The sequence below is a fragment of the Camarhynchus parvulus genome, chromosome 5 (genome assembly GCF_901933205.1).
Source record: "Camarhynchus parvulus chromosome 5, STF_HiC, whole genome shotgun sequence".
In the NCBI taxonomy this organism is placed as follows: domain Eukaryota; kingdom Metazoa; phylum Chordata; class Aves; order Passeriformes; family Thraupidae; genus Camarhynchus; species Camarhynchus parvulus.
This window is the reverse complement of record NC_044575.1, coordinates 11,715,466-11,733,490: the sequence shown is the minus strand read 5'-3', so window position 1 is coordinate 11,733,490 and position 18,025 is coordinate 11,715,466. Positions and strand designations below refer to the sequence as shown.

At 37.7% G+C, this 18,025-nt stretch overlaps 1 protein-coding gene across 2 annotated transcripts in view; it reads right to left on the bottom strand.

Annotated features, from left to right (window-relative positions):
* Positions 1-18,025, bottom strand: part of INSC (INSC spindle orientation adaptor protein) — a 127,171-nt gene that overhangs the window by 79,203 nt on the left and 29,943 nt on the right. The window contains exon 2 of one of the 2 annotated variants that reach the window (XM_030949570.1): positions 7,702-7,795. The exons of the other annotated variant lie outside the window; for it this stretch is intronic. Within the exon in view, the coding sequence (XP_030805430.1) occupies positions 7,702-7,754 (53 nt within the window). The 5' untranslated portion in view covers positions 7,755-7,795. The remainder of the gene's footprint in view (positions 1-7,701; positions 7,796-18,025) is intronic. 2 annotated transcript variants of the gene reach the window in all.

The window sequence follows — 18,025 nt, the reverse complement described above, 5'->3', positions numbered from 1 at the left end:
ACTACTTAACTTTGCCATCCTGAAGATTCCAACTTGCAAGTTCTTCCCTGAATGACCAAATTCTCAGAGCAGGACAAGACCAAACCACCAGGGTAACTTGATATGGGTTTTTTGCTAGGACAGGTTCCTTTTGCACATCCCTTCCCCACAGCAAATACACTGGGTTCAGAAAGTGTACACTTGGTGTTCAGGATTATTTAACACCAGGAAGCTCACAAAGACAATCCAGAAATCAAGACTGTGGTTTCTAGAAGGTACCCATGGCTGAAATATTATGATGTAAATGCATAACATGACTGCATAGCAACTCAACCAAAAGAGGGGTTATAGTAGGGTTTTAGGAGTTGGGTTTTTTTTCAAAAGATGTATGGCAAATAAGCAAGATACTTATGTACTTCACTTAGCATTACACCAAAATTAAACAGATTCAGGTTTTGACTTTTGCCCTCTCTTTTTTTTCTCTCTTTTTTTTTGAGAGAGAGAATTTATAAGTTCACCATCTATGAACTGAAAAGGAATACTGTTAATGCTAAGTGAAATATAAAGTATATTATCATAATATAAAATGGCAAAATAAAATTCTGACTAAAACTACTAACATGTCAGTATGAATACAATTACTTCACAATTTTAAAAATTCCATGAGATTCTCATACTACATTTAAAATATCCTAAACTTCTAAAAATCCCTCTACTTCCTTCATAAAGCAGAAAAGTATCAAATTGCAATAAAAATATTTGGTAGACTAAAGGAAATCAGGGAATTTTTGTCAATGCATCATTCACATTTTCAGATTAAAAAAACAGAAAAAGGCTCACATGTTCAAAGTAAAATCTTTAATTTAACATAGAAATAACCAGCAAGTCTGTCTTCTAAAAACAGAGAACTCCAACAGGAGAGGTGGTAGATGCTTAACCTGCTCAGCATCTGTTCTAGAATGTGCTACAGAAAAATAACTGTGATAAAGATTAGAATTCATGTAAATAAAGACCACAAGCAACATCTGAATTGTTTGGAAATTTTTTGTTTCACTAGCATCAGTGAAAGCAGAGAAACACAAACCATGGAGCCAATGCCATAAACCAATGGGAGTCAGGGTGTAAAGTTGACAGGATCACTAACTTGATGTCACAATAAAAACTTCATGCAACGCTTGTGAAGATGCAATCAGAACCTATCACTCATGCCTGGCAGATAAGGTAACCTGACATTCAGGCACAGCTCTGTCACTGTGATTTCAAAGACATTAAAATTTGAGGGTTCATTAAAATTAATTTCTGAAAAGGACACCACAGCCCGAACACAAGATATCCTCTGCGTAGACAGCAACTGCTTTCTCTCTAAGACACAAAAAGGGAGGAGCCTCCTCTATAAAATCCCACACTTCCAAAGTATGCATTCTCAAAATAATAGGCAGAGTTTCTTCCATAATAAAGGCTACACCAGCACTACCTTGAGCTCTTTACAGTGCTCATGTGCCACATGCTATGAAACATTACAGACCCTTACAAGGGATTCAGAATAAAATCTTAATTGTCTTTAAGGATGAAAGATGGTCCTTGATCTTTTAAAAGTATTTCCCAACTTACAGCAAGCCACAAATAAGAAATACCAAGTTAATGAAGGAAAGGTCTAGTGAGGCCACTCAGACAGATCGTTTAAATTCATCAATTTGTTCACATTTTAAAGTCACAATAACTTGACAATTATTATAGTGGACAAACTCAAATCTCTTTCAGGTTAAAAGCCAAAATTCTCTTGTGACTTCTACAGTTAAACACACAATATTTTACAGCATAGCTCTGAGAAGTAGTATAACATATTTCTACAGAACATTATAAACTAGATATAAAAATGTAATGATAAAACTATCGGAAGGAAAAGATTAGGAAATATCTGGAATTCTGGCAGACTTACAGACCCCCAAAAATGCCCAAAGTACAAGTGAAATGCAATTATTTCTGCTGCTTGCTAGCTAAACTGCTGACCTACATTTTCACATCCTGAATAGAGGAACAGAGATATTTTACCCATGGATTCAAAGGAAAAGAAAAAAATCTGTTGAGTTCATATTCCTCATGAATGCCTCCAAATGATGGCAAATCAATAGTTGCTGCTTTACTAACATCACCCTTTGGACTTAGTCAGCTAGCATGCCTGAAAATCCTTCCCAGAAGAACCATACAGATTCACAAATCTGTTTTACAACCACCATCAAAACTCCATACAAACAACTCAGCTTTCAGTTTGGTTACAGGTACAATATAAATCACTAAAGTCCAAAATACTTCATAGTAAGGTGAACTCCATTTCTGAAGCTATAAAATTATTTGCTGAATTCTTGTAGGGTAAACTGAGTGAAAGGAAAGGAATACAAGGTCATTAAATGAGGCATCATTAGTGCCTTGAGCTATGCAATAACTGATTTTATTTCTTGTCACTAGAAGGTAATTTTATTGCATTATTGGCAAAGCACCCTCCTTTCTTCTGTTATAATCTCTTCCTACAGCCTGTTGCAAAAGGAAGTATTTCAAAACACATTTTCATTTCCCCCAGCAAGCATTCAATTCTCAAATGGTTTTTAGAAACTCAAAAGTAGCAATTCATAGAGCCAAGTAAGAACACTCCACTTGGAACTCTGAAAATTTTCTGCTCTAGCTCTTATATTACAAATAACTTGGGTTTTTTCTTCTAGAGTTTCTTCCACTCTCTATCTGACAACTTTCAAGGAGCCACAACAACAAAGTTCCTGATGGAATCCAAATAAAACTGATCATAGGGAATTGTAGGATTCTAATTAGCAGGGTAAGACCTATGTACAGCAAGTAGCTTGTACAATACAAAAACCAGAAATACAAATGTTGTTTTCTGCTTTTCATGGAAGTTCAGTTTGCAGACAGGTGGGATAAGCCAGAAATACAGAACAAATACAGAACCCTTAGTTATCAGCAGCAAACACTGTAGGAAACTGAAATAGAAAGAATTCAGCACTTACAGAAGATGTCCCTGATCAGACAAAGCAATTAAAGCACTTTTACTTAAACATGATTTCATTATTAATTATAACTGGAGAATAGTCTTACAACTGAAGACTAAAAGAAGTGCTATTAAAAAAAAAAAGAAAAACAAGCACTCAGATGTGGCTACAAACTACAGAAGCCATGCAGACTAGAAATAGAAAGGTAAGAAGAACTGAGGTAGTTTAAAGAAAAAACAGACCAGAATGACAAAAAAGAGAACAACTTTTATTTGTGTTTATTTCCAGAATTCCCATCCCTAGAAATCCTTCACTCAGGGATTCATATCTAAGAAAATAGGAAGATAATGAAACACCAAACATTTCAATGAGCTGTCATGCAACCAAACAACTCGCTGCCCAGAATTCAGGGCCAGGAAAACAATGGCATCAAAACCTATGGATTCCAATCACCTTCAGAACACAAGGGGTAAGACATAACTGGCAAGCTCAAGGAAAAAAAAATCAGATGTTACTTTAGTCAGAATTCACTTTCTATGACAGGATAACAAAACATCACTGCCTTTGATTCAGAGCACTAAATCATATATTGAGAAATTTTAGACACACTGCAGAGAAAGACCAATGGATGGATCCGTTCTTTTCCTAACAGCCCCATAAGAACACAATATTAAACACATTGCAGGGTCCTGCACATGTCTTACCCCTCAAAAATACCTCTTTTCAACTGTATAGAAACCACATGAACTCTAAAAGTGGGAGCAAAATGAGATGTGAATGATCCCTGAAATTATTCAGCTCCTGATCAGGTAGAAATCCTCTTACTTTATAAAGGGGTTTTTTCCCCTTTTTTTTTTTTTAACAATAGTCACTTCTGGGACTATAGACCTATCTGTTTTTCATCTCATATGTCCATACGTTCTATAAAGTTCTACAAATTTGTCATCCTGATTAGGCAGAGAAACAAGCAGAATCAACGCAGTTTCTGCAGTATAAAATCCTGATATTTTTCTTGCTTCTGTTTCAAGTCACAGCTTTCAACAAACATTATCTAAATTCCAACTAATGGCAAATATAGATAATTATTTTTCCTTCTACTTCCATAAAGGTTTCTGCATCGCTTCAAGCAGTACTTCTATCCCCACTGGGCACACAGCAATGTACTGAACAGAGTTGTGAAAAAAAAAACCAAACAAACATTGTGCCCAGCCCTTCATGGATGCTCCCGGAGTTCTGGAGGTAGCCTTAGTTTGCTACCTGAAAACCAGCAAGCTATTTTAATCAATTCATGGAATGGTTTGGGTCAGAAGGGTCTTAAAAGATCTGGTTCCATCCCACCTGCCATGGGCAGGGACATCTTCCACCAAACCAGGTTGCTCAAAGCCCCATCCCACTGCTTTTGATGTAGCCCAAGACATAACTGGTTTAATAAGCTGCTAGTGCACGTTTCTGACTCAGGATTAGGTTTTTCTTCAGTTTGTTTTGTGAATTTTATTTTGGTTTTCCTTTGCTGCTGTTATGGGATTGGGAGTTTTTATGGGGAAAAGGGGAAGTTGGTGATAACAATTGTGGTTTGTTTTTTTAACCTAATTTTGATAAAAGATGAACATTTATTCTTTTTTTACAAATTCTAATTATACCATATTTCTCCAGTTGAAGCCCTGAACTGAACACAATCCCAGAAGCCAAAACAGCATCTTATTTCACTTTTGGTGTCGAGTACCCTCTCTTTAGTTGAATGACTTCAGATTCAGCACTGTCTTAAGTTTAGTTTACCATGCAATATGGAAAGTATAAAAAACCCCATGAATACAATCAAAAAAGCCTGTGTAAACTACAAATTGAAACTCACAGAAAACAAGCAGGGCAATGAACTTTCATCACACAGGATGAAAGGCAGGGCCATAAGTGAAAGGTAGGTTTTATTGTAGATGGAAAAGCCAGTGTTAAAGCTCATTACCTCTTATAAGCAGAAGAATACCTTATAATAATATTTTGTAAAGATAAGGAAAGGGTACAGACATTTTCCCCAGACCTACACTAAAAATAGCTATTTCAAAATGAGGTTATGTGCATCTCTAAGGAACACACACACACTTCACATGCTATAGTGAACTGGCCCTCACTGATGAAAACAGATAATTTTCATGGTCCTGTAAGGTGCTTTACATGGGAATACAGCTTTTGGAGAGTAAGTAAATTACTCTTTCATAAAAGTGATCTATTTCCAATTATTTTCTCTCCTAAGAGACAAAATCATCACTTCAGTTCCTAACTCACTGAAATAGAAAAAAGTTTCTGCAACAATAATTTGTTTTTCCTTGGGATACTGCATAGCTTTAATTACTGTATCCATAGCAGTCTAGATGTCAATTAGAGACAGCAGCTCTGACAGTGTGTTAGAAAACCATTAACACCATGACTCAGTACTCTAGAGACTCCAGCACAAGTTGTGATTTCCCATAAAATCTAAGGAAAGTGTGTAAACAACAATTCATGAAACACAGAGACTTGGTTTAAGGCCCCAGTTTTAAATTCCTTATACAGCCAAAATAACTGTTGACTCCAGTGACCATTGTGGAAACACTTGGAATCTGTTTGCATATTTATGGTACACTTTTCCTATGGAGATAGATATGCTTGTGGAAGGTCCTGCCTGGTTTTATTTATGAAAGATTATGACCTCCACATGAAGCAAGACAAGTTGTGGTCCTACATGGGATTTACCTCAGCTGGATTTGAGCTACCTTTCCCCTGTGACGGGACACAAGAAGTTAATTCAATCACCTCTTACAAAGAGTAGAAATATGAACTGGAATCCTGAGACAGTCATAAATCCTAGCCTTGGATATAGGAACAATCAAGAATTAAAAATATTTCCATCTTGTTATTTTGAAAATTCCCTTAATCCTTTTAAATGCCCTAGAGGAGCCATATCACTCCTTTCTCTAACCGAGAGGAATTACTTAATCTCATAAAAAATCCATTTCTTTGGAAAAGCTATTATGTTGGGTGGGATTTTTGGTCTTTTTAACAATCAAAAAGAGCATTTTGTACAGTTCCTGAACTTTATCTAGTCCATTCTGTCTTCTTCCTGCTGAATTCTTAGCATAAAAACATCTTTGCTTATTTTCAGTTCCAACCTTCTCTGAGCCTTCACCTTTCTGACCACTGACAATGTCAGTCTGCCTGTTTCTTACAGGGACTTCATCTGAAATAACCCTAATCTGTAGGGAGAAAAAAAATATTATTTCTCAAAAAAACAAACAAACAAAAAAATAGGAGCTTTATATTTTATTGCGGTGGGGGAGAGTACTTATTTATTTTTAAATTTCTCTATAGAGAATTGCCCTGCTGAGTTCTGCTCTTTGTCAAAACATAATGGTTGCTATGTGGGACTTTTCCAAATCCCTTCTTGTTAAGATACAGTTCAGAGTGCTTGTAGGGTGGTTGTGTTCACATAACATGGCAGAGCTTTGCTTCTCTCAACATTGCACACCTGACTCACAGGCACTTGCCTTTTCTAGAAGCCACCAGCCTATAAAATTCGGTGCTTTTCTGTGCTGTTGTTACCTCTAAAGTGCATTTTTCATACTCCAAATTTCCAGCTGCTAGCATGGAGAGACTCCAGCTAATTTCCCCATTTATGTGTCATAAATAGATCTTGACACCATCAGCCTGGATCAGCCTTTGGCCACCCCCAGGACCTGTTCCCTTGGCTTTGTTTGCAGCTAGTTTTCTACAACTGTAAGTCATAACTACCCCATTGTTCTTGGCATACCTCTGTACAGTGCTTCTTACAGAAGAGAATATATTTAGATGTGTTACAATGACTCTGAGTTTAATGGCAATATCAAAGTGTCTGCTGGAAGACTGAGGTAAGGAAAGGTAAAGAAATATCAAACTACCCATGAAGAAAAGCATTGTATTTTGAGATATTATGCCAATTACAATTATAAGTTATTTACAATAAAGAATTGCAGTCTGACCTCAAGAAAGAAGATTAGGGAAAAGATTGAAACTTAATTCCTTTTTTTTTCTGATTTTACTCCTGGGTTCAGCAGACCTCACCCTCCTTCCTCCCATAAACAAAACCAAAACAAACCGAGTTGTGATACATAATGACTGTAGGTTATTGTATTTTTCTTCTTTTTGTGGAACTTCTGTTAGGCTAGAAGCAAAACTACACTACACAGAGAGACAGCTACTAGATGGTAACCAAAAGATAGATTTTTTTTTAATCTGTTGGTTAGTAGAATCACCAATGTCTCCACTCCCAACAGGGTACCACAGACCAGAGACGTTATACCATAGCCTTCATATCATTACCATACTACAGCAGAACAAAGTCAACCATGCTAAACAAATTCATATTTATAGCTTTCAGCAGTCTTCACAGACTGCAGAGGGTTCCAGTCATTTCTATCATGACTAAGAAGCAGTCCAGTAAGTACAGTCACATTGCTACTGCAAACATGGTCATCCATTTAAAACAATGACTGCAGAAACACTGCCATGCTTTACCACACTCCAGGTATACAAATTTCCAAATGCCTCAAGAAATATATCTAAAATTTCCACATTCATTCTACAAATTCCATAGGAATACTACCTGGGTTTAAAAATGAGCCTTTAAGTATCTTCAGAGCCTCAAAGGAAAGGGCAGCTGCTGCCTCAGAACCATTTAATCACTCAAATGTGGATGATAGAGTGCACCACTTACCGCTGAACTGGGAAGGAAAGGGAATCTAAGTGGTCCTCGCCCTTAAAAGCCATATTTATCCTGTTCTCATGTACACTTCTCCATAGGCTGGAATCTAGAAAGAAAACAGTCATTTAGTAAACATAGGAAAACTCAGGTACCTTCAGCCCAGGCTGGCATGGCATTTTCCTGCTCTCCTGTGGAGAGACCTCATTAAAACAAATAAAAAGTCTCCTTTTCCACAACTCCAGCAGTTAATTGAGGCCATTCAGTACATTTCAGAGCATAAACAATGTAGGGTTTGCATATTCCTGAAGATACTGGACTGCTGCACAGGTCAGAGCCATCTGGGTTGAAGATTTCTGAGTTAGTACTGAGGTATTATTTAGCCTCATTTATTTTATATTAACTTGAATGCTAGAGAAATTCTAATGAGTATTATAGTAACTCTTCATGTTATTGTGAGATAGGTTGCAAGTGAGATCCCTTCCAGCCCTAATTATTCTGCAATATGATTTCAGGATTGTTAAGTACTACATTTACAGAAAGGTCCTTGATGACTAAGTTACTGAAGTATTTGACCCTTCCATGTTAGACAATTTCATTATTTATACATTTTAAATGCTGCACACATCTTTCTCCTCCATGATTTCCCTTCATACCTGGTGACCAAGAGATGGATCCGAGCTTTATTGCACTAGAAAAAAAACAAGAAAGGAGAAGGACTCCTCATTTTCACAAAAGGAAGGGTTCTGCCTCTTTCCCTCCTCCTTTAATTAGCCTCCCTTACACTAGAGCACTACCTGCTATAGGTCAAAGCATATTCACAGCAAAAAATCACAGAGGATTTACTCTAAAAGAAAAGGTGAAGTCATTTTAACTCACATACGGCTAAAAGAAAACTAAGGCAAAATATTTGAAGGGAAAGACTAATCCATGACTCAGAAATAAGAAGAGGAAATGGATTCATTTGGACAAGGAGACAGGAACAGTGGGAAAATTATGCTTTCTTAGATGTGAAAAAAAAAAAAACCTGGGATCAATGGATCTCATTCCTAGAGAAAGTACTTTACACAGGAAATTACTGTTTGTGTCACCAACTGAGGCAGAGTGGTTTTGATGTAGCTGCTTATGAAATTCTGCTATTTGGTTATTTGGCTGCATTGTGCAAGCTGAGTCAGCCAGCATTCAAGATATTTGCCACCCCAAATTGCTCTTAATTGACAGAAAGTGGTCCTCACTCCCTTTCCTAGCAAGCTGATCTCATTACTAATGCATGGCCTTGTTTTTTCCCCAAGATCTCACAAACACGTCCTGAGCACATAAAAGTATTACAACCAACATTCAGGTGCTCTGTCCACTGTTAGCACCAGATTGCTCTGGAGATGGTGTCATCCTGTGTTCCTCCCTATCCCCTAGGTTTTCCAGGAAATAACAAATTTAATGTAACCCTTCTTTAGATGTATAGACTAAGAAGATTGAAATACAGGAGATGAATCTATTAAAAAAGCCAAAACCAACACAAAAAAACCCCACATTAAAAATAGTTTAATTGGTACTGAAGTCTTTGGTTTTAAAAAGATTGCAGATATTTCATAGGTTTTGACTGGAGGTTCATATGTCCAAGTATGAAAATATTAGTATGTATTCTTCTGCTCCTGTGACACACTAAGATTTTTAAAACAAGCTTATTTTGAGGGACAGGAGGAGGGGAATTTAAAGCATTTAGTGTATGATATACAGATTTCAGTAACCAAGTGAATATATGAGCTATCTTCATTACCAGTAGTATAATATTTTCCCTTTTTTAAAGACATTTAAGATTACCAGATACAAACAATTGTACAATCACATTTACTGGAACAGACAAATATCACAATAATCAGCATCTTCATTTGGAGGAGATAGCCTTAAAGCTGAACACATCCACATAAAGCCTTAATCTCCAAAATTAATTTTCCCTCCTAAATCTTGTCATTTAAAGGACAAAACCCCCCAATATTTTAGCTTGCAGAATTACAGATTTCATGGACACTAAGCATCTCTTTCTGCTCAGCATTAGACCTGGATTTACCTTCTCACGCTACCAACACTAAATCAAATCTAAAACTTCAGCTTCCTCTGGCAAGCTAAATCTACTTCACCATTAGCTCAGCCTACTACCAATTTCCACACATACAAATCAAAGCACCTGCTTGTACTCCATTACTTGTGATCAGTGACATAATGTACACAGACATAAATTAGATTATTGCATGTCCTTGTTCCCCATAAATTAGAAAACTGACAAAAATGCAAGTTTTTATATGCTGTCTTCCCACAAAGCACACTTTTATATTATGTCTGAGAGCCTGTAAAAACATTATCAACTCCTACTTAGAGGTTACTTATGTTCCAGGAACAGTAACAGAATGCTACAACAATATCTTAACCAAAATGTCTGGCTGGAGACTATGATTAGATATTAGCTCAAATCTTTAATCCTAAATTAATGTTGGCAACATAAGGAAATTCTCTGCACTGACCCCCCACTGTACCCCCAGGATCACGAGAGGTTGGAACACCAGTGATTTGTGGCACAGGCTTCTGGTCCTGTTTGGAATGCCTCCTCCACCTGCTGGGCAATTACAGATGGCAGATATTGTTCAGATTCCAGTGCTCTCATTCCTCTTTCCAGGTAAGACCAAAACAACTGTACTTCCTAGTAAAGACTAGGAGAGGGCTGATGAGTCCTTCTATTTAGCTGATTCTGCTTTTTATTCGATCCACAACACAGTGATGAGCTCTCATCAGCACTCCTAAAAGCAAAGTCCTCTACTCTAGCTGACTATGGAGATGTTACACATGCACTCACTTTTATTAAGCATATATAATAACAAATAACATCATTAGACTTCCGTAGGAGAGTCTATTTTTTTTTTCCACTGAAAATATTCATTTTCATGACTAATGATTAGGCCCATAGATCGTCAGAGATGCTCTCCAGGTAAATTGATACAATAAAACAAACCAAAACCCCACTGCTTGTAGTTTGCAATATCAGTCATTTTGGTAGAAGCCAGAGTGATACACTGAAATAATAAAATTGTATTCTTGGACTATTATGAAGCCTTTTATTTAACACCCATATAAGGCTTTACATCTGTACACAGCCTTGTATCACAGTGTAAATGCTGACTTACAATTTGTTTGATTCCTCTGGTAGGTAGCAGCATGTGTATGTGGAATTACATGTACTCAAGGCAGCAGGCTCTGTGTCCTGCATTTTTCTCTTTGTGATTCCAACACTGAATGAGGTTTTGAGATGTTATTTCCTCCAAGAATAGATGCAAATAGGCAGAGTACAAACTACATTTCAATCCCATCCAATACAGCCAGCCAAAAGCTTTTTTCAGAGGACAGGAGGTCAGAAGAGAATAAAGCATCACAACTGAAAAAGCATGAAAGCATTGCTCTCAGAAATCAGCAAAGTATCAGCAAAGGGCATGACCTTCCTGGCCAAAATTCCCAAAACCACATCAGCAGGAAGAGGGATCATGCCCACAGACAGGCACCAGGCCTTGCCAAAAACTGACAGAGGACTAAAAACATGTTTTAAAACTGTCAAACAGCCCACCTGTAAAACAGAGGAGGAGAAGCCTCATCCCAGCTTAGACCAGGCTTGGCAGCAGAGGGTAAACCTGTGCAGCACCTCATTAGCAGAGTGGTGCAGCTGGCAGCTGTTACCCCACTGCTCCCGGGCAAACCCCTCCTGCCCTACAAGAACTCCCTGTTGGGAGCCTCCTGTTGCTCTAGCCTTTTCTAGCAATGGAGAGCAGCTTCTACAGAACCACAGCGCTTTTTAGCACCCTGCAAAACATGTTATTTCTGCTAAGAAAGCAAATTCAACTCATAGAATCTCCCAGTTTGAATTTCTTCTCCAGGATTCAACATGTTAGCTTACATTTAACAAACTAGATATTAGGAGGGTTTTAGCATAAGGATTCTTTTAGGAATAACATCCATGCCCAAAAGTAACATGGTGACAGCATGTTTTCCAGGTGAACTCAGCATGGCTCATTTTCTTCTACTACTGATGGCCCTAAAGTTCTCTATCATAAAATTATGTCCTTAATAATTAAGCCCTGAAACTTCAGACAATTAAATTCACATTTTTGAGCTCATTAATGTCACACATGTTCACCCTTGCAAAGGCTCAAATCAAAAGGCAAATCCGTGAACTTTCGCCACGCCGTTTCTAACCCCTAACATCATAATTTCAACACTAAAAATACCTTAAAATAAGGTCAATCAAGAGCATAATTTCTCTTTCAGAAAGAGAGAGAAATCCACACATCTAGCCTCTGACTATTAATAATCATCTGAATTAGAAGAGCATGTTACCTATAAGCAATATGGTTAACCTGAGAATAAGAAGTTATTAGCTAAAAGTCATTTCAGACCAGATATCCCTTGATTAATATGAATGGTTCCTGTCTGCACTAAAGTACAATCTCTTTTCTGCCAAACAGTGCTTGCCCTTATTTTACAATTCTGGGAGTCTGGGAATCATTAGCTATTATTCTCCTATACACAGAATAACTGTTAATGGAATGCCACAAATCAATTTAAGAGCAAAATTCTGACAGCGTTTATGTGAGAGGTCAGAAAGTAAATACATACATTCTGTCCTTCAGCAACACATCCAGCCCATCAGAAGTTTTTCCACACTAACCATTTAAGGACTCAAGATCCTGTGTCATTCTACATTATAAGAGGCTTACATGGGGATGAATTAATTACAATTGTAAGAGCCAACTCAAAATTAAGCTGGGTGTCACAAATCTAAGAAACCATAAAGCCAGGAGCAAAAATAATGAAGAGCCCTTTGAGCAGTGCATTGAAATGGGTTGTATTAGCATGGGATCACATACAGATCTATGGACCACACTCCTAGAATGCAAAATAAAAAATAGGAGGGAGAGATGGGAAAAGGCACTACCCTATGGCATTCATTCATGGCAGTGGCTCTTGCAGAACCAGTAATCAGAGAGGAAGCTCTGCTCAAAGTTCATGCCTTACGCTTCAAGTAAAATCTGAAGCATAAATTTATTTTCAGTCACAGAGGGGTTTTATTTTTATGGCATATTTCTTCCCCTTTTTTCTCTCTGCTTTCTGCAGAGAGAGGATCTCAATTTAAATGACTTTCTGTATTTGAAAATATTCCTTCTAATATATCATAAAACAGTTTATTTTGGAAGGGACCTTAAAGATCATCTAGTTCCAAATCCTCCCCAGGTTTTGGTAGGATTACCTTCCACTAGATCAAGTTGCCCACAACCTCATTCAACCTGTCCTTGATTATATACACATACAAAAAAAATAATATATAGCCTCCTGTTTATTTAAATATTTTCTTAATACTTCACTTATATTTTCATAATTCTAAAAATATGTCTTAGTATATGTTCATTATAAATTGCTATTACATTAAATGCTTTTGAAGTATAAATTATAATACATATGGAGGTCTGGAGTGTTTGTATATATACACACATATCTGATGTAGTTATTCATATAAACTCAAGTTTGTGCTATTTTTTCTTCTGGATACTTCCCATTTTAGTCTTGTTTTACACACCTATGCCTTGGAATATCCAGGGAGATGGAGAGGGAGAAACAAATAAAGATCTACCTCAGTCAAATAGGCCATCTTGAAAACTACAGACAAGGAATATTATTGTGTATATCTTGAGGGTGGAAGAAAAAAACAAATGTGAAGCCAGTATCATTTCTCTGCATACAGAGGAATTCCTTAACTAACTTCCTGATTTGTGGTGTTTTTTGGTTTTTTTTTAAACCTCCCTGAACATTAAAAAAAAAAATGTTTATGATCTCCACAAGGCAAAATCCTGCTTTGAAAGCAGGATGTATGGGACTGCTCCTTCTATTTCTTTGCTTTAGATAGTGGATCATATGAACAACACTAAGTAGAACATATTTATCCAGGTAATTCAGCTTTCTCCAAGATTAAAAGTGGAGGAGATCAATCATCACATGTGCCACAGTAAGTCCTTTTGCCAAGGCATGAGTTTTCTTACAATACATCTTTAAGGAATTTTTCCATTCAAATACATAATATCTAGAAAAACGGAGCTTCCGTCAGCATTGATTACATTATGAAAATATTTAAAATAAGGAGATAAAGAATGACATAACAGATTTGATGACTTCTTTTCACCCGCTCCCCCTCAAAATTATTTTAGGAACAGCCATGTGGCATCTTTTGGATTTTTTAAATCTTATCAAAGTCTGTAAAATCCCCCCTTCTGCAAGGGACACACCAATTTCTATAGCTGGCAGTATTACGGGAACAAACTGATTAGTGGTCACATTTCTAGCAAATTAGCATTTTAGAGGCAGTTTCACTGGAAAATAATTTACTTTTGAGGTTCAGGAACCAAATAAGTGTCAGGTTGGGGCACTCCAGAGCTATGTTTTACCTTTTATGTGGTGCAGAATAATCACCATATAAAAAGTTTTCTTGGTTCTCAGAGCAGCATAATGGAAGCTGCTACCATGAAATTTTGGCGGGTCCAATAGACCAGGCTGCTCAGAGCCCCATCCAGCCTGGTCTTGAACACTTCCATGGATGAGCCATCCACAACTTCTCTGGGCAACATCTCCCAGTGCCTCACCACCCTCACAGTAAAGAATTTTATCCCAATATTTAATCTAAACTTGTTCTCAGTTTGGAGCCATCATCCCTTCTCCTGATACCATGCACCTTTGTAGAAACTCCCTCTCAGCTCTCTTTTAGACCCCCTTCCAGTACTGGAAGGCTGCTCTAAGGTCTCCCAGAGCCTTCTCTCCTTCAGGCTGAAGAATCCCAATTCTCTCAGCCTCTCCTAACAGGAGAGGTGTTCCATTCCTGTGACAGTCTTTGTGGTCCTCCTCTGGATTCACTCCAGCAGGTCTGTATCCTTCCTGTGCTGGGGACCCCAGTGTGGTATTAGAGGTCAGGGGTTTGTTTTGCTGACAATAAATGACCTCAAGTGAAATTGCCCTGCTTTGGTCTCATCTAGACCTGACACCATAGCCAGGATTTCATCTGGTCTCCATGTAGAGAGATCAGAAATAAAAGGGCTGTTCTTTCAACCAGCCACTGTGCAGGACACGAAGGAAAAAAGGAGATTTTTGCACCTTAGAGTGTACAAATGTAGAAGGTGTAGAAGAAATGCCTACAGAACATCAGAGTTTTCTGTTATTAGATAACATGACTCTCCCAAGCGTAATGAAATTGGAGTTAAGATTCATTATTTCCCCTAAAAACATGCAAAAATTCTAAAAGTATCTTAACACAAAAAGAAATTTTAAAAAGTCCTTTCCCTATTAGAGCATAAAACAAAGAAAAAATAATTTACTAACCCAAAGTTAAACATTATGCAAGTAAAAATTGAAACAAAATATTCCAGAGTTTAATACTGTAAACAAGTATGTAGAGAAGATAACACTGTATTTAACCACTTCAAAGTGAAAGGAATAGAGACCTACACAAATAACTCACTGCAAGGAAACACGACAATATTTGCACATCCCTGTGTACAAACCATTACCTGTAATGAAAGGATTTCATCTTAATAGCCATTCCTGTTAGTCAGACAGGAAGTCTAAAAGACATCTTTATTTACATTGATATTCCTCAAAAAGAAAAATAAATCTGACATTTTAACAGAGAGGAGCATAACAATATTATTAATTCAGGTCATAGTCAAGGCTGTATTGGACTAGCATCACAAGGCATTGCAGGGTAAACATTGGTCATATTTTCACAATATTTGCCAGTGATGATTAAGTTTATCACTTCACAGACCTAATATCAAATTGCTCTTTCGTGGTCATAACTCTGAAAACCTTAAGACCAGCTCTAGACCAGTACAGATAAACACACATTTATCTAAAAATAAGACAATCACAGAAGGCCACAAACAGCTAATCTCTAGTCCTTAAATCACTTCTCTATTTGAATTACTAACAAACGTCCTACTTCTTTCAATCAACTTCAGCGTAATTTTTTCACCTTTCTACAACATATTGGGGAAATGAAAAACATGGACATCAGAGAATACAGGAAAGTTAAAAGGGGAGTAGCTGAGAGAGATCAAAGTTATTGCCTGCTACTATGATAACTCAACAGAATGCAAGAGCAGGAGATCCAGTTGGGAAACAAGCACACAAGATGAACCAACACACCAAAGAAAATGTAATACACATGTGGTTGAGCTACATATTTTCAAGGATCCCAGCTCTCTTCATGCTCATTGCAAGTTCTACTTTCAAGTCTACATTTGCTAGATAGAGCAAATCCAGTAGAAAAACATCCTGAAAGCTGAAAAAAGTCAAAGTATGTTGTGAAATTACCTATACGCTAAAAAACAAGAACATGAAGCCTACAGCAAAATTTGAGCATAGTTTCTATTTCTTGCTTCTTTCCTTTAATTAACTCCAATTAGCACTTCCAGACAGCCTGTCAGCAAACTATGCTACCTAATCATTATAATTCTACACAAAGAATAAGTCATAAAGCAGCAGCGAGCTTTTTCTGTTTGTAAGGAGAAAATACTTCATTTATAATGCTGAACCACTGCCAAAGAGGATCCAATCACCAGATATTTTCTTCTTCCTCTGTCCTTCACACACAAAAAAAAAAGTGGAGAAGCCAAAAAGCTGTAACAATATCAAAGAGAGGGAATCCTGAGCAGGGCTAGAGGAAAAACTGCTTTGAAGGATTATTCCCATATCTGGTGTCTCAGGGCAGGTGTAACATGAGCAGAGTGCATCCAGAAACTCCAAGCAAACCCAAAGGCTCAGGGGGACTTTCCAGCCTGCTCACACTGGTTTTGCACCAGGGATCAAGCTGGGTGTGGGAGCAGAAAGTGCAAATCCTACTCAAGTCAGTGAGCTGCACTCAGCCTGTGTGCCCCAAGTTCTCCTGAGCCTCGGGCTGCTGAGCTCTGGAAGGCCAAGCAAAAAAGTTCAGGCGGTATTACCTGATGGAATGGCAGGTTTTGTAAGGATCACAGGATATCCTGGACTGGAAAGATCCCCAAGGATTATCAAAGTCCAACTTTTGGCCCACCACAGGACAATCCCCCAGAACCACACCATGTGCCAAGAGCATTGTCCAAAGTTTTCATGAACTCTGACAGGTTTGATTCTGCAAGCACTTCTCTGAGGAGCCTGTTCAGTGCCCAACCATCCTCTGGTGAAGAACCTTTTCCTGATATCCAACCTGAAGCTCCCCTGACAACTTCAGACCATTCCCTCAGGTCCTGTTAGAGGTCACCAGAGGGATCAGTGCCTGCCCCTCCTCTTCTCTCATAAGGAAGCTGTAGACTGTAATGGGGTTACTAGAACCACAGACTATGATGAGTTGGATGGGACCATCAGGATCATCAAGTCCAACTTTTGACTCTGCAGAGGGCAGCTTTCTTTGGAGCTTTTTGAGTCTGGGTTTTGTTGGTTTTTTGTTGACATTGTTGCTGGTTTTGTTTTTTTAATCTTTCCCCCTTCCCCAATTCACAGGCTGAAGTCTTAGTATGGAAGAGCCAAGGAGGAGACCACAGGCAAAATAATAACAAAAAATATAAGGAGAGGAATACTGTTGATTAGGAAGTAAAGTTTGGATGTTGATGAGTGTGTGAACAACCATGCCATGCCTGAAAATATTGTAGTTCAGCAGAGAGCTGTGCAGTTTCAATTAAAAAGTGACTATATGTGACAGTACTTTTAATTACTAAACTCCCACATCTGGCAGGTATAAAAGTCACAGCCTGTGTCTTCTCCTGCACTGGTAACTCCCAGATAGGCAGCAAATCACCAAAGTCAAACAACTTCACATCTATCAGCTGATGTTCAGTAACCCATTATGCAAGGATCTGGCACACAAGTTCTGAGTACACCATGAATTGCTATACAGTCTGTTCCCGGATGGCTGCATTGTTTGTTCTCACAATTTTCTAAAAATGGATATTTAAAGAAAAGAAAAATTATTTTTTAAACTGTACAAACCTCCTTGCAGAACAGGCCTAGTGTTTTGATAAATATTTCCCATTATTATCATGAGGTCGTAACAGTCTGTGACGGCACAAGTAGAGACACATACCAGAATTAGTTGGAAGGGAAAGTCCCAGAGCCAATTTTGCTATTAGCAGCCAAATCCGATGAATTTGTAATCATTAAGGTTATGGAGTGCTCCGATTCCAGACTTCATTTTTTCTCCCCACAGAAAAATATAACAGTGACTATAGGGGGTTTTATCCATAATACTAGCTTGAGCTTTGCAGTTATTTATGACTATGCCACA